This window comes from Chelonoidis abingdonii, chromosome 9, assembly GCF_003597395.2.
Source record: "Chelonoidis abingdonii isolate Lonesome George chromosome 9, CheloAbing_2.0, whole genome shotgun sequence".
In the NCBI taxonomy this organism is placed as follows: domain Eukaryota; kingdom Metazoa; phylum Chordata; order Testudines; family Testudinidae; genus Chelonoidis; species Chelonoidis abingdonii.
Window position 1 is genome coordinate 7,320,775 of NC_133777.1, and position 21,674 is coordinate 7,342,448.

The 21,674-nt window shown below is 42.0% G+C and overlaps 2 protein-coding genes across 3 annotated transcripts in view; both read left to right on the top strand.

The window, feature by feature from the left end:
• The first annotated feature begins 1,568 nt into the window (after positions 1–1,568).
• COPS3 (COP9 signalosome subunit 3) lies at positions 1,569–19,156 on the top strand. The gene is made up of 12 exons (XM_032762715.2): positions 1,569–1,751; positions 5,229–5,358; positions 7,779–7,891; positions 7,987–8,036; positions 9,000–9,092; positions 9,864–10,043; positions 11,463–11,603; positions 12,525–12,698; positions 13,828–13,914; positions 14,378–14,491; positions 14,970–15,050; positions 15,312–19,156. The coding sequence occupies exons 1-12, from the start codon at positions 1,697–1,699 to the stop codon at positions 15,363–15,365; spliced, it is 1,272 nt and encodes a 423-aa protein (XP_032618606.1). The 5' UTR covers positions 1,569–1,696; the 3' UTR covers positions 15,366–19,156.
• Positions 19,157–21,213: 2,057 nt separating this feature from the next.
• FLCN (folliculin) overlaps positions 21,214–21,674 on the top strand; it is a 17,529-nt gene continuing 17,068 nt past the window's right edge. The window contains exon 1 of one of the 2 annotated variants that reach the window (XM_032762713.2): positions 21,214–21,502. The gene's annotated coding sequence lies outside the window, so the exon portion shown is untranslated. Of the gene's footprint in view, positions 21,507–21,674 lie in introns of both variants that reach the window. The other variant, XM_075069165.1, reaches the window with a different exon arrangement.

Sequence of the window (21,674 nt, forward strand, 5' to 3'; positions counted from 1 at the left end):
GGGAGAAGACACTTAAAAGGCTGAAGTTGTTAAAAGTGGGAGTATGAGTCTCATGGATTAGGCCACTGCTGGAGATGGGAAAAGGGGAGAGATATCTACTGATGGCATTAATAATACTTTTCAGTTCCATAGCATATTTCATCTGTGGATCCTAAAATACTTTTCAAAGCAGGGTATTATTATCCCTATTTTACAAATAGGGCAAATGAGGTGCACAGAGATTAAGTGACTTCCCCAAAGTCATAAACTAAGTCAATAGCATAGAAGGGAACAGAATTCCTGAGTCCCAAGCTCCTGTTCTAATCACTTTGCAAAACTGGAAAAAAATGGGAGGCTGGGTGAGAAAATTTTTAATAATTTCACGGCTATATTCTGCTCTGACACCCTGTATATCTTGCTTTTTTCAAAAGTCAGTATTTCAGCCCATAGCTGAAATTTCCAATGAAATGATTATAGGATGCACGTACCATTCAGACATCAGGGCAGAAAGATCCCCTTTCTGTTTATATGTCAGAAAACATCATTCACACTCCCAACAGATTCCCTACACTTGACAGCTCTAGAGACTGTGCTTCATATCCTCACACTGTAACATACTGATTCCTGTGATGATTGGGTTGGGAGATGATGGCATGATTGCAGATGGGGTGGGGAGATGCTGGTGTGATACCAGTGATGGTGTGATGATGCGGGACGACAGCGTGAGTGCAGGGGAGAGAGGGGGTGATGTTGGTGGGGGATCAGTGACGGTGTGATGATGGGGTGACGGCTTGACTGTGAGGGGGACAGGGTGATGCTGGTGTGATACCAATGACGGTGTGATGATGGGGGGATGGTAGCAGGCCTGGGGGGGATGGGGTGATGCTGGTGTGTGATGCTGGTGACGGTGTGATGATGGGGGGATGACGGCTTGACTGGGGGGGGAATGGGAGACGCTGGTGTGATATCAATGTTGGTGTGATGATGGGGGGATGGTAGCATGACTGTGGGGGACAGGGTGATGCTGGGGTGTGATGATGGGGGGATGACGGCTTGACTGTGGGGGGAATGGGATGACACTGGTGTGATATCAATGTTGGTGTGATGATGGGGGGATGGTAGCATGACGGGGGGGACGGGGTGATGCTGGTGTGTGATGCTGGTGACGGTGTGATGATGAGGTGGACAATGGCATGACTGCAGGTGGAGAGGGGGTGATGCAGGTGTGATGGGAGGGGGCAACGCCAGGCGCTACAGGGCTGATTCTAGGGATGCCGGGTGACATCACAACGTGCTTTGTTTAAGGCAACATGACGACACGCTGATATTGTGCAGGAAGTAAGAGCTGATGTAGCGCGATTACGTCACTGACTGGCCTCGCTCAGCTGTTGCTGAGTCACGGCTTCGCCAGTAACATGGCCCTTGCATTGGCATCTGCGCGCTTACATCAGGCCGTGAGCCGGGCGGGCGCAGGAGGTTTCCATGGTAACCATCAGGGGGCGTTTGTTCCGTGGGCCGTTGCTCTCGCGATGTTACATGAAGGAAGTGACGTTCGCTGCGTAGTCTCGCGGCTTCCGAAACCGCGGCTGATTGGCTGGGTGGTGGAGGCGTCGCTGCGGAGCCTCCTTCCCGCTTCCCCCCGCCGCTCTCGGCCCGGGCCGCCCGCCCGCCCTCTCCCCCGTCCCGGAGAGACGCGGCCGCGCCGAGAGCCGCCAAGATGGCGTCCGCCCTGGAGCAGTTCGTCAACAGCGTCCGGCAGCTCTCGGCCCAAGGTGAGCGCGGGGGGGAGCTGGGCTCAGCGGGAGCCTGGGCGCGGGGCAGCCAGGGGTGGGGCTGGGCCTTGGCCACGGAGAAGGGGAGCGGGGCTGCTGGAACCCGGGTTGAGCCGTGAGGAGAGCGCTGGGCCGCGAGCGGCTCCCCTGGGCCCCGCCCCGGGGGCGCAGGTGCATCTCGGCGGGTGGGTGAGAGGAGATGGGGCTGCCATAGGCCCCGCCAGCTGGATGGGGGTAAATGTGCGGGTCGTGGAGGATCCCCCGACTCCCCCACTCTTCTGTCACGTGGCCCGGCCAGCTGTTTCTGCCTTGGGGTCTGCGGGGCCATGGTCAGGCATCTCCAAATTGTACTTCATATCGCTCCTGACTTAAATTGCCTCCTGCCCTGCTTTAGTCTCACTAGGGTAGCATGGCTGGCATCTGTAGGAGTCTATCCCACCCCCTTTTCTCTTTAACTCGTGAGGGGAAGCCTTTCTAAAGGATGCACTCTTGTTCATCCACAAGCTGTGGGCTAGGTGGAGAAAGCATGTAGTGTAATTCTGCATCCTGTGTTATGCGGGAGGTCAGACTAATCCTAAGGGCCCATTATGGTCTTAAAGGCCAGAAATTTAGGAATTTTCTAGGACAACTGAGGAATAGACTTTAAAATGTAAAACTCTTCTCTTGTATTTGTTTGATCAGTAATATTTGGTTTAAGTGGTGGTATGTGCTGGGTTCTAGTGTGGCACCATTGCTGCTTCCCACTGTTTTTAATCCCCTGGCTGCTCACTCTTTTTGGTTTCTGTTGCTTGTTAGCGAGCCTACAGATGAAGAGGAAAGCAGCAAGCACTGGCTGCTATTGCCAAAGTCTTTGGCCTCAAATCTGAACCTATCTTACACTGCAGTGTAAACTTAACCTTGGGACAAATATACAGTTAAAATGCTGCAGTGCTTTAATGAATTTCCTCTAAGGTGACACGAGAGAGCTATCCTGTTGGCATAATTAATCCACTTCCCCAAGAGGCAGTAGCTGTGTTGGTGAGAGAAGCTCTCCTGCTGAGATAACACTGTCTACACAGGGGATTAGGTCAGTATTAGGGTACGTCAATGGCGGGTAGCAATCGATTTCTCAGGGATGGCTATATCGCGTCTCATCTAGACACGATATATTGGTCCCCGAAAGCGCTCCCATCGACTCCGGAACTCCACCAGCACGAATGGCGGTAGCGGAGTTGACGGGGAGCCGCGGATGTCGATCCTGCTCCGTGAGGACGAGAGAATAAATCGATCTAAGATACTTTGACTTCATCTATGTTATTCATGTAGCTGAAGTTGCATATCTTAGATTGATTTCCTCTCCCCCTCCCCCAGTATAGACCAGCCCTAACTATCACTCGGGTGTAGATTTTTCACACCAGCTGAGTGATGTAATTATACTGATATAGGTCTGTAGTGTAGACCAGACCTTAGTTTTGCAAATTAGGAAAGTAGTCTTAACTCCAGATTTAGGTTATAGCCGTACTATATCAACTAGTGTATAGATTGATGGTAGTGTGTCATTTTGAAATTCTATTTTATTTCAGGGCTATTTTATGCCTTGGGAGGCATGTGATAAAAAATTGTTAGGATTACATATTGGCGCTTTCATAACTCTGTGCACGGAAAGCCTTTTAATAACATTGCCTTTTCAAGCCCCAATTTTCTGCATAGTCTTTCTTAATTGCCTTTTCAAACCCCAAATTTATGCCATATTTACATACTGAACTTTACTTTCATGTTTATTTCATATGTCTACACTAGAAATGCTACAGCAGTACAGCTGCAGCATAAACACTTACTGCAGCGACGGAAGGAGTTCTTCTGTTTCTGTCGTAAATCCACCTCTTTGAGAGGAGGTAGCTAGATTGATGGAAAAATTCTACAGACATTGGAGTTTAAGGAAGCTTAATTGCATTTCACAGGCCATGATATTTTTCACAGACCTAATGTAGACCAGCCCTTTGTTTCTCTATGTGAGATGTTCATATCTTTGAAAGAGGTCAAGAATTGATGTTTTCTCATAAAATTTAAGTCCACTTTTGATCTCTGTAATGACTGAGTTATTTCTGGGTGGGGCTCAAACTTTCTTTTGATATATATTTTAACTGTTATACTGTATAACATTCAACTTGTTTAGAAATTTGTTCATGTAGATTGCTTGATGGCTGGCAATATACTGACAACAGATTCATTTTGATGTTTAATTGATCTAATAGGTGAAAGTTATCAAAACTGATCGTGTTTAGTAGTTGCATGGCATTATATAACTTCAGAGTGTTCTAATTCTCATAATTATCCAGTAGGGTGGATATATGCATGAAGTAATAGCCCTAGGGCCATAGAGGGAGTCATTATTAGAGCTAAAATTATAGTTCCGGAGTTTCTGGTTTCCAGTCCTGCACTCAGACCATTAGATCACACCCCTCTCTCAAAGCTAAATTTTCATCATTTATCCTAATTTGGAGGAAAAGGTTAGAGAGAGATGAGAACAATATTTGTACTCTTTCCCTTTTATATAGAGAAATTCAAAGATTCTAGGAGGTGAGGTTAGACCCTCAATTCAATTTGTATCTAATTTGTCAGAATAGACAGTTGAACCAAGTCTGTTTCCAGTGTTTTTTTAAAAGATAATTAAAAACAGTTTGAGGTACAGCATCTGCCTCTGATCCCTCTGTCAATTTTTGTAGGTTTAGCGCACACTCTTTAATTTGCATTGTTTTGCTCTTTCACCATGCTGTGCTGAATCTCCTAAGCAGTAAACTACAGGTGACTGGATGTAATATTGTTGTATGCACAAACTAAACTGGAAAAAATAGAGATTTTTCTCCAATCTCTCTTATCCTAGAGGTTATGTTGAGTCTAAATTTTTCAGACCACATACTATACTTCAAAAGTGCTATGGACATGTCTGAAAAAGCTGATCAGACATTCAAGAAGCCAAGGTTCAGGAGCAGCACCCTGATGAGAAGACTAGTTTCTTGGCACCTCAGCTGCTGAGAAAGTGGAGGATGCTGAGACTTCTACCAGGGTGCTGTCCAAGGACAACTTTTTGGGGATGGACTTTCCATATGTGTCTGTAAATGTGAAACTCCACTCATATAGCTTGGCAAAACTCTGAACAGCTGCTGGAGACTCAGGAAAATGATACTGCATTGGTTTTACAGTCTGTTAATGTTTTAAAGGTTTTCTCTGCAGTCATAACAACTGGAAGCTAAATTTTTTTAAAAGTGAGAGCTTAAGTTGTTGCGAGTCCCCTCACTAGTATGGGAGACTGGATTCCTAGGCTATTGCTAACAACAACAAACTAATAGGTTTTACTACTTCACTGAATGAAGTTGCTTCTTTAAAAAAAATCCTAGGAAAAAGCAAGGAAGTGTTAAATGAGGATGTGCTGACTGCTTTAAGTAATTTTTGTTTAGTATTCTAACTTAATTTTGACAACAGTATTTCATATTTCAGGGCAAATGACCCAGCTTTGTGAATTGATCAATAAAAGCGGGGAACTACTAGCAAAAAATCTCTCCCATCTGGATACAGTGCTTGGTGCCCTGGATGTGCAAGAACACTCTTTAGGGGTTCTTGCTGTTTTGTAAGTGATCCTTTCCTTTACTTAAAGGCTTAATTTACTTATAATTTCCAAAACTTCACACTGTGTATGGTGACTTGCTAGCCAAAATTATTACTGTTGGATACTTGCATTTTCACTACGCTGTTTTCGTACTGGTGCTTAATTTGTTTGTTTTTATAGTGTACTTTTCCTTTTACAAATAAAGTATTGATTTATATGTTTCACTTTTTTGATATTATTCCAGTTCTGAAATTGGTAAAATACCATGACTAACAGCTCCCAGGAAGGGTTTTTAATTATGAGCAATATCTGTTTCTTATTATATATAGAAGGTCTGCATAGATAATTACCTTTGTTCATGGGTTCAACAAAAAATCAAATGTTTTTAAGCTATTATGCATAATGGAATATTAGAAAACTGGATTAATAACATTAAGCAGAGTGTCACTTCATACATGGAGAAGTGTGGGCTGCTGTCTTTTTCTTAACTAGCATTTATTTTGCCCATCTGGAAGGTCTCATTGTTATCATGCAGGTTAAGAGAGTAGTTGAACTGTTGTAGAGGGTTAGGGTACGGATGGGTTATTGAAAAATTGTATGTAGGGAATTGGAGCCATTTTTCCTGCCTAACATCACATAACTTCAAGGGAAGTGTCTTCACAAGTGGCACTACTGGGATTCTATAAAGCAGGGGTCCCCAACATGGCACCCGCGGGCTCCATGGCGCCCGCCGCATGCCAATTTTTGGCGGTATTTTGGCGGCAACTTCTCTGGATGACGCAGCTTGTCGGCAGCATTTTGGCAGCAACACCTACTGATGTTGCCGCTTGTCAGTGGAATTTTGGTGGATGCTTGTCCGCCACCACAGTCCTTTGTGGCTTGGTGCCAGACGAAAAAAGCTGGGGACCACTGCTATAAACTAACTTTTTGAAACAAAAATGTCCTCTTCATCTGCTAGAAAACTAGCTCTTGTTGCAAATCTACATAGAGGACTTCACTTTGTATTGCATTTTATGCAAGTTGGATCCCAAAAATGCATTACAATTTTATTTGAAAAGCACACAATCTTTGTCATGCCTCACCAATGGTGAAAAAAGGGGTGGGGGTGAGCACATTAAAGCATTTAGTTTTTAAGAACAAATAAGGAGAGGAAGGATAACTGTCTGTCAGAGGAGATGTTTAAATGATGAGATTTGAACAGATGGATTCATTGAGTCAGAAGTACAGGAAAATAGTGCAAGGCTTCCATACTGTAGCTTCTGTCTGGAACAAACAGTGGAAAGACTTTGTGAAGGGACAAGCGGAATAGCAGGTATATCAGTAGCCATCTGCAACAAGTAAATAAAGTTTAAGAATATAGGCAGTTTTTAACTACACCCTAAAATAAATGGGCAGGAAGTGGAGTGAGGTGCTTGGAGATTTTTCAGAATAAGGCTTCAGAGGGATGTTGGAATTTTTAAGGCCACAGAATAGGCCGGGATTTGCAGCAGTCAAGGAGAAGTGTGCTGAATGCATGGATGAGGATTTCAGTGGCGATATAGTCAAGGCAGTGTCATCATGGGCAATGTTTTGAAGGTAGTGATATGCAAACAGAGTTCAGGGTCAAAGAGGAGTAGAGGAGATGAGAGGAATTCGAATGCTTCTCTAGAAACACACTTCTAAACATTTTATTGAGAAGGAACCACAAGCATGCTTAAGACCTAGAGAGAAAGCAGTAAAGAACAACCAGCAGAAGGGTACAGTACCAGCAGTACATCAATATTTCCAAGGTCAATGGGAAGTACTTATGAAGGACTAATGTGGTGGTTTGTTCTTGGTGTAGTGGAGGGAATACAAAACCATTCAGACTACTTCTGCTCTCAAAAAAATAAACTTAAGCAATATATAGCTTGAAAAAGTAAGTTGATATGTCCATAAGAAAAATGGTGATTAACTAAGTGCAAACTTTGTTTATATGTGTCTTTAGGGTGGGGAAGAATGTGAGGGGAGTGGGAATGTGTGGTGCAGTGCTATGGTTGTTTTTTTGGTCTATTATAGTATTCTTCATGCTATTAAAGTTACTACTTCACATGCTGTAATGTGCTCTGTAGTGAAAATTTGCATAAGATAAGGTGAGCGGTTTTTAATCACATTCTCAATTATCAGTGTAGTTGTCAGATAAATGGGTTTAAGATGCTTTTACTCTTCTCAATTGAGACAGCATACTTGCAAAGTTTAGTTCTGTAAAGCCATGGACTGTTGTTTGTCAAGGTACTTAAGCTTGGATTATAAGGTTTTAGTATGTCAAACTAAAAAAGTCCACATACACACTTTGGGCCAAGTCTGCAATTAGCTCTACGCAGTTGAAGAAGTTTACCTGCCCCGGCAGAGGTGATTTCAGGATGATACCTTAGTTTTTTATTTACAGAAACTAAGTGTGTAATTTTTTGTTTTGTTTTTAGGTTTGTGAAGTTTTCTATGCCAAGTGTCCCTGATTTCGAAACATTATTCTCGCAGGTCCAGCTTTTTATCAGCACTTGTAATGGGGAGCACATTAGATATGCAACAGACACTTGTAAGTGAAATTTCAATTTGTTCTGTATTCTTACATAATCTACATTTGGTATAGTTGGTATTTATGATTTTCACTTTTTTTATTGTTGTATTTAGTTGCTGGCCTCTGCCACCAGTTAACAAATGCCCTTGTGGAAAGAAAACAAGTAAGTAGATGTCACCTAGTAGCAATAAGTAGACTATATATCCAAGGTCTTTAATTTGTTCATAGTAGACTTGGTCTTATTTTGAGATTGGTTGTTAAGTCCTCATTGAGAAAGTTTCTCTGCAGATTCTTGCTTGTATATGTATAGGAAGGTAATGGATCCAAAACTAGATTTTAAAAAGGGTTATTTCAGAGAGATCCTAAAAGGAAGAAAATACCATTAATTCTTTAGAGCACTGGTAAATAAACCATGATATGGAACATATACAAATACGAAATCACTGTGCTCATTAATTTTTGATGGAGCTGATGTTTTCTAGACAATACACAAAGATAAGTGTTTGTACCAAAATAATTAGTACTGGTCAGTCAGTTGTTACTGGCTTCAGCATTATTTTCACATGAGCCTACCACCTGAGTAGGTGTCTTAAAATATACAAGAAACTGTGATGATGGTTTAAAGTGGACTAACTAAACACAAAGGTTTGAGAGACACATTTGTAAGATTAAGAAGTTAGCTTTCCAGTCACTTTATTATTCTTAGAGTCAGAAAATAGGGTTGAAGCCAGTTCTGCTCCAAATGAAACTAATTAGGAGTCTTGCTTTTGATTTCAATGTGAACAGGGTCATGTTTTTGGTGTTCTGATGATTAGGCCTTTGAGAAGGTAATTTTCTAGTATTCTAACCATATAATATGCTCTTAATAGAACTGCCTTTTTGCAGCAGAAATACTAAATTTTAGTAGTCCATCAAGAGAAGCAAACCAAGGCTATTTAATAGCCAAGGATAATTTTACCTCTTAAGAAGGGACTGCAGTATCCTACAAGGAAGGGGGAACCTCAGAGTAATTGTTACTAAATGTAACCTATCAATTAGTGTTATTTTTCATTTGTAAGTGTCAACATAAGATCCAATATGCTGCCATCTATGAGAAATTATCTGAAAGAGATGTAATTTCTGACAGCCCCTGCGAGGAATTGGCATTCTCAGACAAGCCATAGACAAGATGCAGATGAACACAAACCAGCTGACCTCAATACATGCAGATCTCTGCCAGGTAAAAGATTCTATCAGGCTTATACCAAGACTAAACATTTTAAATTGGCAAAATCCCTTTGTCAGTGGGTGAATATCTGCTTCGTTCTTCTGAAATGGAGGAATGGGTGCAAGTATAGTGGGTTAAATGACAGTAGTAAACCATAAGATATGCTGACGTTTTAATAATGGAAATCATTAGAATGAGATTTGTAATGGATCCTCTCATATCTTTTATTTTGCCCCCCCCCCCCCGCCCCCCATCACTTCTAAAAATCTGGATGATGGTGATCCTTCCTTTTGCTGAGGAGGGCAGCACACAGCTCCTTCCAGAGCCAGACATTGTTGAGTGTTATCCAGAGGAGGTTTGCTCAACAATGGCATGAGGCATTTTCACATCTCTTCCAATCTCTCTGGGCTGAATTTTCTGTTTTTCGCATTGCTCTTATCTCCCAGGGCACAGGGCCTGAACTGGGATGTCCCATGTGGTACTTCAGGCTAGCTTGTGTGGAATGTTTCAGGCAGATTTGCAAATTAGTGTGGAGTTATTTTAACATTAAGATAATTTGTAATGGCTCATCAGTGGTGTTAGTAGATCTTGCAATATCATAATGGTTACGACTAGCCTATAGTAAAACACTACTGGAATTGCACCATTTCCTGGATTGTGTTGCTACTTGCATTTTTGCAATAATATGCACTGAGATTAATAAATGGTACTAAACTGAATTTTAGTTTTTTTAAGATGGAATAGAGGTGCCTGGTCATGTAACCCTGGTTTATTTTCTTGTAGCTCTGTTTGTTAGCAAAATGCTTTAAACCTGCCCTCCCATATCTAGATGTGGACATGATGGATATTTGTAAAGAGAATGGGGCATATGATGCGAAGCACTTTTTATGTTACTACTACTATGGTGGGATGATATACACTGGGCTAAAGAACTTTGAAAGAGCGCTCTACTTTTACGAACAGGTAACTTTCTCTGAATCAAAAGTCTGTGGGAAGATCAGAAATATGATTGGTTGAAAGTCCAAAACTGTATGTATAGGGTTTTTTAAACTTTCCCAAAAAATCAATTATGGCTCTTTTCATAATATAGAGTAGGAGAGTCTTTTGATTCTTATTTTTGTACCTCTACTTGTTTTAAATATATATATCCTGGAGTTTTATACTGCTGCTCATCACCGCAGTATTTGAGTGCCTTCCATATATATACTTCACTACTGCTATTTTATATTGCACCACATACAGTTATCTAGCAGATCTAAGTTAGATGAGTTTTCAGTTATTCTAGGATTTTGTTATAATCCTTTTCTGCTTAAATCGGGGCTGCATAGGAAAAAAAATTGTGTGTGACTGCAAATAATGGCCCACTATGCATTTCCAGCCAAAAATTCAAGTGTTACTGCGCCATAGAACCCTCAAGGGATCTGGTTACATGCCTGTAAGATTGTATGGCTGAGCCTGGATTCCAAATGTTTGTGTCGCTTTTTATCTCCCTTTAAATTTTCTTGGATTGCCATTCGTTTCTTATTTCATAGTGGATGGCAACAATTCACCGGCTGACTTTCATAAACATGTATTTAGATTTAAAATCACATGTTAACTTCAAGAAAAATCAGTTTAGTGGTTTCAGGTAGCACACCTGCCCCTGAAATCACTACTAATTTTTTGGTGTTTGCTGTCACTCTTGTTTTTCTAATTATTTGTCAATGGCGTTTCTGTATGGAATACCCACAAATGGGAAATTCCGTACATGACAAATGCGGTCAAATGCACAAAGTCAGCTTTTTCCCCTGCTCTTTTGGTGATTGTAGGTGTTCTAGCAGGGGTAAACCTTGAGACAAAAGGGATTTAACTTGACTTTCCCTCTAACCTTTTTTGGGACTCTTGAATTTAAATGATTGTTTCTGTACAAATGAATGACGTAAAGCTTTTCAAAACCTTTGTACGTATTTGTAATGGATACAAATCTTACGGAAAATGACCCAACTACCTTCAGTAGCCAGCCCCTCCTACAAGTAATCTCTTCAAAGGCTCCCAAAGGTTTCAAGTACAATGTTTGATCTGTACTTAAAGCCCACCACTACTAAATGAAAAAAGTTTTCTGTTTTGACCCTTGTGGGGTCATTTTAAGACCAGTTTCACTATACAAAATATTATGTTGTTGGTTTTTTTGAACAGCTGGTCCAGAAGTTGCTTTTTAGGCACTTTTGAGTGATTCTCACTAAACAAGCTTCCATTTGCATAGACCGTAACAGACACTGGTGAATTACATGTTCCAGCACTTCTCTTTCACATATGGAGTTTTAAATATAGAAATGATTTTTAATATAGTTCATGCCAGTGACATTCATTTTTTTTTTATTCCCATCCCTTTCTCTTGCTTAGGCAATAACTACTCCAGCCATGGCAGTCAGTCATATTATGTTGGAATCATATAAAAAGTACATTCTAGTTTCTTTGATACTACTTGGCAAAGTTCAACAGCTACCGAAGTACACCTCTCAGATAGTGGGTAGATTCATTAAGGTAAGTTTTTCAAAGGCAGTTGTCAATAACCTGGACTATACATTCAGAATAAAAAGTCGCAATGTTTGCCAAGAATCCCTCTTCCTTGGATCTTTTTTGCAGTTCTGTTTACTGTTCTAGATTATTGGAAATGTTAGGAACAAATGTCATTCGGGCTTGTGCTTGTTTGTAACCAGAAAAAAAGGCATGGCTAGAAAGTGATTGCATGCTTTCTCAGTTATATATATTTTAAAGATAAGCACTTGATTATGTGCAACACAGTTTTTACATCTTAAATAAAAATAGATTCCTGGCAAAAGAATAAACTGGCTTCACATTTATCAGTCTGACATCTTAATGCACTTGGTGAACTCGCTAGCCGCAGCCTTTTGCTAGACAGTAAGCAAGACTCCTTAAGTTTCCCATTAGTTCTTTGTGTGCGGTGTCCATGTCCTGATACAAAACAAAACCTTTAGTTTCACATGGCTGAGCTCTGCTTGAATCTCAGCAATGCTATAACAAATAATTCAGTTTATTGTGCAGAGATTCTAAATGTGGATATTTAATATTGCAGTGGTACCTAAAGCCCCTAAGCAGGGTCTGACCCCCTTGGCTTGAATATAGGTAGAGTGCAAAGACCGTCCCTGTCTCAAGGAGCCTACCATCTGACTTCTATGCTTTTGTGATACGAACAGATGTTTGGGAACTAGGCTGAAACCACCAAACTTGCTTCATTTGTGTTCTACAAGCTTTAAATCTAGATCTTCAGAGGTGAAAGTCTCGTGCATTAACTCACAGGGGAACCTGATCCCCCTTTTTAAAAAGAAGTTTTATGATGTTGACAATAAGAGTGGCTTAAATAACGTTCAGCACAAAATTATTAAATAGACTGTTGTAAAATTGAATTCCATATGCATTAAAAATCTGTTTTTCTTATTACAGCCCCTTAGTAATGCATACCATGAATTAGCACAAGTTTATTCAACCAATAAACCATCAGAGCTCCGAAACTTGGTCAACAAACATAGTGAAACATTCACCAGAGATAACAATATGGGGCTGGTTAAGCAGTGCTTGTCATCTCTTTATAAAAAGAATATACAGAGGTTAACCAAGGTAAGGTGCAGATTTTCTTTTGGCATCAGTCGTCCAGACTTTCTGGATTTAGCACACTATTTCTGGAAGAACTAATCTAAAAATTGTCCTGTGTGTGTATATGAAATTGTGATTGATCCAATCTATAGTTGATTATGTCTGTAATGGTCACTTTAAAAAGTAGTTGCATTTACTAAAAAATGCATCTGTTCACTATAGTGCTACCGAGAAGTGAAAATTAACCATAGTTTAAATAAAGGTGAATGTGTATTTTTGTATGAGGAATACAAAAGAGCTCTGGATACAGAAGTAGGGGGGTTCTTTGCTTCTATATTACATATATAGGTTCACTTGCCTGCCGCCTCCTTATGCTGAAGCTTCCAGTCCTTGGAGTAAACTGGTGTACTACCCCATGGAAGTCAATGGGCTGTGCTGACTTATATCAGCTGAGAACTTGCCCACAACTTTTGTATGTAGCCAAAGAAGTCAGTAAGGATGGTGTCTTCCCCCCCCCCTTCCCCCCAGTTGCCTGTCTTCTGTGGGAAACTGAACTTTACAACTTCATCTGAGTTCTTGAGTAGGAAGGAGGAAGGGTGGGACTGTCCAGTGGCAGAAGAATTGGGAAAGAAGAGGGGTCATTTACACATGCAACTATGAGTAGAGAGCATATTGGTTCCTAGAATTGATCAGAGAAATTTAACAAGGGGTCCAGCGGCACCGTAAAGACTGAAACAGATTTATTTGGGCATAAGCTTTCGTGTGTAAAAGAAAAACCTCAAGATCATGTGATACTCTCTAGAAAGAAATAGCTGTATTAGTCTGGCAGAGAACATTCATGGGGAAAAAGGAAGCTTGACATCACCTAGGCTTCCCTTAAGAAGGAAAGAATTGTAAACAAAGCATTCTGGTAATAGTTACCCAGTTGTGCACATACGTGCACCCAGCAATATAAAACATCAGTTTCCACTGAAGAAATGACTCTAGTCTTTCCATGATATTCTTGTACTACCTGCCTATTCTGCATGTTCCCACCATTATCAGTCAACAGATCAGTTTAAAAAAATGTAGTTAGTTATGTAGTCCATAAAGAACTCATAGGAACAGCAGGTAGCTTCAGATTATAATGGTTTGCTATGCTTTTAACTTTCAGACATTTTTAACCCTGTCGTTACAAGATATGGCAAGTAGAGTGCAGCTGTCGGGGCCGCAGGAAGCAGAAAAATACGTCCTTCACATGGTAAGGAATGTTACTTGACTAAAATGGCTTTTAATTACAAAACGAACCCAAATAGCTTTAAGGACTATAATTTGTTAATATTCTGATGTGACCAGTCAATATTTGATTTAGCAGTGACAATCCCCAATTGTCCAGTGTAGGACTTTTATAGGGGGCAAATAAGAAGTTACAGGAAGTCTGCCCTGATTTTTAGGCTGCCCACCTCCTGGCTGAAAACTTCTGAACTGATTTAGTCCAAACCAAACATTGGTAATGCCTGTCTTGTACTAGAATGATGTACATTCATTCCTCTGTTTGGAACAGACTGTTGGGAAGGAAGAACCAAGACTGATGATTTAAGTTCTAAAATATATTTAAGATCAGTGTTTGAATCATTACTGTGGGCTATCTAAACTTTTTTTTTTTTTTTACTCTTCCGTATTCAGGTTAATCTTTGTATTACAAACTGTTTCACCTCTTTCAGATAGAAGATGGTGAAATCTTTGCAAGTATTAATCAGAAAGATGGTATGGTCTGTTTCCATGATAATCCTGAAAAATACAATAATCCGGCTATGCTTCATAACATTGATCAGGAGGTAAATAACATTTACTACATTCTTGCTATTGCCTTCAAAATCTAATAGTGGTGTTATAAGGAGAGATTTTTGTGATACAGCATTCACTTCTTGAATTAGTGGAAGCCAGGTGCTTTACAAGGTGAAGCATCTCAATATAGCAGAAATGCAGGGCTATGAAATTATTCTGCTATTATAGCAATTAGGTTGTAGTCATTTACCATCTCTACTAGGCAGTTACCGTCAGTGTTGAGTTCCCTGTTGTATGCTAGGTACAAGCTGAGGTATGCCAGCACTTTGACCCCATAATATTGACTACGTGAGGTCAATAGGATTGACTGAGTTAAATACTAGAAAAATTACTCTTCTATTTAAAAGTCTTGTTCATCTGTAACATTGGCTATGAAATGCTTCCTTTTCATTAGCTCGTAATACATCTGAGCTATAAATGGAATTGGACAAACTGATCAGATTGCTGTTTTCAATGTGCCTTTCTCAGATGCTGAAATGTATAGAGCTTGACGAACGACTGAAAGCCATGGATCAAGAGATCACTGTGAACCCTCAGTTTGTGCAGAAGGTAACTGACATAAGGTCTTTCACAGAGAATGTATACTGAACTTAAGAATCTAAATAAAGCCATACATTAAAACAAAGTCAGATGTGGAAAGTGGGTAAATGCCACATGGTGAGCGCTGTGCAAAAAGTGTGAGTGTAGGTTCTTTCATGTGTACTTTATTTTTCTAGCTCTTGTGATTAGACATTTTAGAGTTATGCTTAGGATGAAAATAAATCTTGAGAGAGAATTTTTACAGAATTAACTTCTCTTCTTCCCTTACAGAGTATGGGCTCTCAAGAAGATGATTCAGGAAGCAAACCTTCAAGTTATTCTTGAAATTAACATTGGCCACTATTCAGTTTTAAAGTAAAAGCTAAGGAAAACCACCTTTTGGACCGGGCATTGAAAAGTCCTATGAAGAGAGCAGAGAGAACTGAGGCTTTCACCTGGACATTTAGAAAATAAAATGACACCTTCTCAGTACTGTATGATTTCAAAAATATTCTCTGCAAAGAAAGGAAATCTCAAAGAAATTTTAAAGTCTGTTGTGGATTTATTTATCTTCAGATTAACGTCGTTAATGCATTAAATAATCTTCCTTTTGTTTTAAATGGTTTGAATGTTGCTGTTTCTGTAGCAGTCCTTTTTCCTCTCCTACAGAATTTGTTTAAAGTGTGTTCAGGGAAGAATACAAACAAGTATGGGTCACTTATACAAGACAATTATTAGTTCGTTATTTGAAAGCATTTTGGACTCAGTTTGCTCTCTAAATACAGATTTATTTATCAATGTATAGAAAAAATAATTTACTTTATTTAAGAGTAACAATTTTTGTAAACTTACATTCTATCCCTACCCAGTCCAGCTGGCAGCTGTCTATTAAGTGATTAAATATAAGCCCTCTTCATCCCAAAAGGCTGAGAATATTACCATAGCACTCCCGTGCTGGTATGGAATTAGAATGTGGCATTAGCTGGCTCTGCTGTAGAGCGCAAAAGGGTATAGGGTCCTCTGTATATGACAACCACTTATTTTATGCCAGTAATTTAAAAACCAATGATAGAATTAATGTCCTTCAATATTAATGGAATATTCTTGCCATCAGATGAAAATTTCTAGAGCTACACAAAAGGGTATCTTTAAAACCTGGATTTTGTGGAGCAAGACAGAGGTGAAGTCCAGTTTGCATTGAAAAGAACTCTAGTGGCTCAAGACTACACAACCTGACATAAAGAAGCTTTTAAAACACCCTGGAACTTGGCTGTGTGTGTGAATTCCATGGAAGTACAAGGGTACTATAGAGCTACAGTTGAGGCTTACCTCTCTGTGGCACTTTTAATACACTACTAATATAAAAGCAGACCTATCATATAGAGGTAACGTATGCTGGAATAGTGTTCTGCAGCTTGAAATCCAAGGATTCATTTCAACCATAGATGCCTTGTTGAATTATTTAAGTAGTTTACCCATTGAATCAACAGGTTTGCTGTTAGTTTTGTAGTTTTTGTGTATCTGAAACTTCTCACTGTTAACAGAGCATTTTTGAAACAGTTGCTGTCACTGTTGGCCTCCTGCTGTCCGACATAAACTTGTCACTGAGTCAGATTTTTCAGAATTGCTCAGCATCCCACAGTACCCACTCAAGTATCTCCATGGGAGCTGCTGGTGCTGAGCACTACTAAAGGCGCTATTCCACGTGAGATTACTGTGTGACTATGGAGCACCTGTGCTTCTAACGCTGATATTGGGAACTGTTTTTTAAAGAGCTCTAAATCTAGCAGAGCCGCCTTTGACAGAGGTATGCCCTCTCTAGTAAAAGCAAAAACCATGTGCAAGCTCGTCTGTAGCTGGTGTATGAGTGTTGTTTAAAACTCTTTCCTCAAATGGTTTGCTCCATTATTTTGTATGTCTACCCAGCAAAACAGACAAACAAAACCCCTTCAACAGCAAATCTCAGTGCCTAGGTCTATAGATTCGGGCTCATGCTACAGCGCTAAAAATAGCTGTCTAGATGTTCCGGCTTGAGCTGTGAAGTCCATCCCCTTCAGTAGGCTTCAACAGCCCCAGCCAGAACATCTGCACAGCTATTTTTAGGATGGGACCCAGTCTATATACCTGGACTCTAAGACCTACTGCAGCAGGGTATATTTTTTTTCCTGCGTAGGCATATCCTTGGAGGTGCTGCTTCCCATCATAAAACAGCTTCTATATTGAAGACAGCTTTCACACCTAACCTTACAGCAAGTCCTTGTCTTTCATAATTTGACTTCCCACACTTGTAATTAGTAAAGATTTGTGATTTTAAGTCTTAGACTCAGATTTTTAAAGACATTTGGACATGATGGCGGTCAGCCGTGCAATGCCTCAAATGGATTAGGTGCCTACATCTCATTTTCAAAAGGGCTTTATGCTCTTGAATCCAAATGGGATTTGGGCTTCTAAATTGAACCTAAATATGTTTACAAATCTGGGACGTGCTCCTTCCCAACCTTCTCTCCGGTTTTAATCCTGCGGGGATTGTAAATGCTGAATGTGCCGTCCTGTTTGGTCCTCTAAAAATATCTTAAAGATTGGTAACACTGCACGTTGAAGTGTGAAGCTGGGTTGTGAAAGTCCTTCACTATGTGCAGTCACTACACAACAGATACAGAAAATGGCTAAGCACAAACTGCAGCTTATACAAATGTGTGAGAAGGCCCCCTTTCACACAGAAGAATCATTTAAAACATGGCATAGGAAGTGAATATAACAAAAGTATTTTATTAGTTTAAAAAAACCCCACCAACCTTCATCTATTTTCTAAGTGATAGTTCAACTATACAACTTTAAGCCATTCCTATTTGTGCTTTTGTGGATTTGTCTCAAATAACTGTCAACAAATTACTTAGTTTAATATAGTACCACTGAGCAAACTAGTGTTAGTCATGCAGTTGATTTGATACAGTTGCTTGTTAAGTTGTATAATTTGCTTTTTTTTGTCACACTGGTCAAATAAGCCACATGAACAAGTTTAAAGGGTGGTGTGTAAACACCTATAAAATTTCCAAGTTATATAGTCCTTGTTTTATGCTACAATACTTTAGTGTTCTAAATGTTTAAAAAATGTGTTGAGATGTTCAAAGCTAGCTGGCAGGTTTAGCCACACCATTCTCAATGGAACTGACAGAAGCTGGGTAGATAAATCCTCTAGTTTGCTTTGAAAATTGTAAGCAAGATCCTAGCTCACTAGAGTTTACCATCTAACATGAGCCATGGTGCCCCAAGCCAGTGGCAGTTGCAGGGCTGAAGTAGGACAAGAGTGACAACAGCCTAGGGTGACTCAGTTCTGGCATCTGTACGTCCTCTGGGCCTCTTGCAAATAAAGTTTTGTAGGTTTTCAACAAATTAACTCCTTGCATTGCTTTCATCTGACCTGGTCATTGAAAAGTGCAGAACAATTCAGACCCCAGTGAGGGACTGGAAGCTTTGCCGCCACTTACGCCTTCTGGATTTAAATACTATTTGAGGGAAAAACATATAATCAAACTTAACATTGCATGTTACTCAACTTTATTTAAAATCTCAAAAATCCTGTGGCCACAATCTTCATGTCATAAGTGCCCACAAGATGCATCCACAACCTATTAGATGCATGTACAGTGAAATAAATCTAATACATACATTGGTGCATCTAGTTTGCAACTGTACTTCAATTTGTTGAGGGTAAGCTATACCCTTCCTTAAAGCAACTTGCAACTACAGTTTCTAGCCACAGGGTGGGGCCTTTAATTCAGATGTTTAACAGAAGTTGAAATAGTTGAGAGAGGACCAGAAGTTGCTTCTGAATAACTTCCTGTAATATTTGTGCCATTTTTGAGCACTGCAGCATAAGTTCACTGAGCTTTTCACACATGCAGTATACTTGCCTTGCTCCAGGTGCTGCTGGCTGACTAAAATTGCTTCTTTCTGCACACCTTTCCCCTCCTTTTACTAAGCTACAACTGTGACCCATTTCTTGTGTTGTCATAGGTTATCTGTATAACTTAGGAAATGTGGTTTGCTGCATGGCCAGAATGGCTGAGAAGGTTAGTCCTGAGAAGTTGTTTAAATGTACTATTGAAAAATAAAGATCACAAACAGAAGTGTAATTTTTTAGTTTGTCTTACATATACTACACCTGCCCTATAATAGTGAGATGTTAGCCGAGGCTTTGAATTGACTACATTACAGTTTTTGGGGTTCCCCCCCATTTTTTAGCAACATTAACTCTGTCCAAGAGTTGTAATGCTGTCTAGAGTGACACTATACAGCTTCCAGTGCACTTGACGATGCATTGTGCTTTAGTCAGGAGTTTCTATGGCAGGGGTCAGCAACCTTTCAGAAGTGGTGTGCCGAGTCTTCATTTATTCACCCTAATTTAAGGTTTTGTGTGCCAGTAATACATTTTAACGTTTTTAGAGGGTCTCTTTCTAAGTCTATAATATATAACTGAACTGGAAAGGTGAGCACCTGGTCTTTGGCACAAGCATTGGATTAGCTGAAGGACTGATGTAGGAGTAAATAGTATTTCACACATAACTGATGTGATCCAAGACACATCCATGCCCAAAAGGAGAGGTTAGTTTTGGATGCCCTTGATCATCCTGGAGCCATACCCCCTTGATGCCAAGTATAAAGAGCCCTTGGCGGTGGCAATTTTTCTCCATTTGTCTGCTTCTTGGAAAATATCGACCAACATAGCTCTGCAAGTGTCACAATGTTGGTCTTCAAATAGTAAATTTGGCATATGAATGCCTCCAGTACACTTATGACCTCATTAGTTACTGTCTCAGATGTTCCAAGTGAAGAGAGGATCTTCAGAGTCTGAATTAAAATTATTTGGTCTTTCCAGCCAACCTTCCAGTAGTATCATAGCTTGAAGGGGTATGGGTATCTTGCAGTGCAGTGGCTTTCAATGGTTTGAATGATAGGAACATATCTCTGGAATGTACAGTGATTCTGTTCCCCAGCAGCAGCCATAAAAACAGAACTGAATTGGGTAGAATCTCATAGACAGCATTAGAACAGCTGTGTCTTATGCAAAAATCCAGATCTCAGTAGCATCTCTCTCTGTTGCATTGATGGCATGCAAGATAATTTTCCTTTCAGCCCCATGCAGCCGGTGTGGCTGGGCCTGGGGACCACCTGAGCAGTGGTCCTGGGGGTGGTGAGAGCAACTGCAGCTTGGCAGCTCCCAGCAGTGGTCCCCAGGTAGTCCCTGGCAGTTGGTGCCACACAGCAGTGGTCCTGGGGGTTTCCGGAGCAACTGCTGCTACTGGCCCATCTCCCCGCCTCCAAGCAGCAGCCCCCTGGGATTTCCCCTAAGCAGCAGTTGTCCTGGGGGCGGCTGGAGCAGCTGCTTCTCGGCATCCCCCAGCAGCAGTCCCGGGGTGTCCCCTGGCAGCAGGGGCTGTGCTGGTCCTGGTGCCACTCCCTGCCCCCAGCAGTGGTCCGGGGGGCTGCCAGAGCAGCTGCTGCTCAGCAGCTCCTGGCAGTGGGTGCTAGTGGCCCCCAGAGGCATTCCCCAAGCAGAAGCCCCCCAGGGTGCCCCTCCAAGCATCAGCCCCCTGGCTCCCCTCCAGCAGCGGTCCCCCAAGATTTAGTCAGGGTATTTATAGTATAAGTCATAGACAGGTCCCTCGCTTTTACTAAAAATACCCATGACTAAATGGTAGCCTTAATGATGGGAAATCAACTTGAAATACTTCTTCCATTTATAGTAACCTGTAACATTCAAAACATTAACCAGGTATCATGTTAGTCTATAAGGCGCCACAGGACACTCTGTCACATGGGAACTATGAGTCTCTAGATTTTTACCCATCAAATTACATGCACCCGCCTTGCTCCAGCATTGCACCCAGACGGGCCTGCACAGCGCCCCCACCGGGCAACCCTGGGACTGGCCCCGCCCCGAGCCCCGCCCTGCGAAGCGCAGCCCCGCCCACACGCACGAGTTGTGTACCGCAGGCCAGCCCTGGCGGAAGGTACCATCTCCCTGCCGCTGTGGGGCGGCGCTACCGTAGAGCCCGAGCCCGAGCGCCCACGGCTGTTGCTCCCTCACCCCAGCCTGGTCCTTTGTTGGCTCAGCCCCGGTCTTCGCTCTGCCCCGCCTGGCGCGAAAAGGGCCCTGGGCTCACAATCGCACCCCCCGGCTCGGAGAAATGGTTCAGCCCACTGCCAGAGATGGCCTCGGACTGAACCTCTGACATGGGAGGGGGGGGTAGAGGGGTCCGGCTGGAAACGCGGGAGCAGGAGGGAGCCCGAGAAGCGCTACAGTCTGTCTGCCCGCCCCGCTGCCCTTGCCGCCCCCGCTTCCCGCCGGGCGAGCGCGCGTGGTGCAGCCCAGGCAGCGGATCGCTCCCCCTGCCGCGGGCAGGGTGTTGGTTCGGGCCGTCAGTCAGTGTCAGGCGCCCTGAGGCACGGGACGGGAGGGGTCTCGGGGGAGCCGCCGGGTGAGTGTCCGGCCCCAGCCCCTCGCTGCGCGGGGGGGTCTCGGGGCCGCAGCCTTCCCACCAGCGCCGCGGGGAGGGAGTCGGGTCCGGTCCGGTCCTAGCGGGGGGGTTAGGCCAGGTCTCTGCGGGGGGGGGCAGGTGTCCCTGTGTGTGTGTGTGTGTGTGTGGGGGG

Coding starts and splice junctions, on each gene's coding strand:
- COPS3 (XM_032762715.2), top strand. CDS start 1,697: ATGGCGTCCGCCCTGGAGCAGTTCGTCAACAGCGTCCGGCAGCTCTCG. Junction 1,752..5,228: donor CCGGCAGCTCTCGGCCCAAG/GTGAGCGCGGGG, acceptor TTCATATTTCAG/GGCAAATGACCCAGCTTTGT. Junction 11,604..12,524: donor TAGTGGGTAGATTCATTAAG/GTAAGTTTTTCA, acceptor TTCTTATTACAG/CCCCTTAGTAATGCATACCA.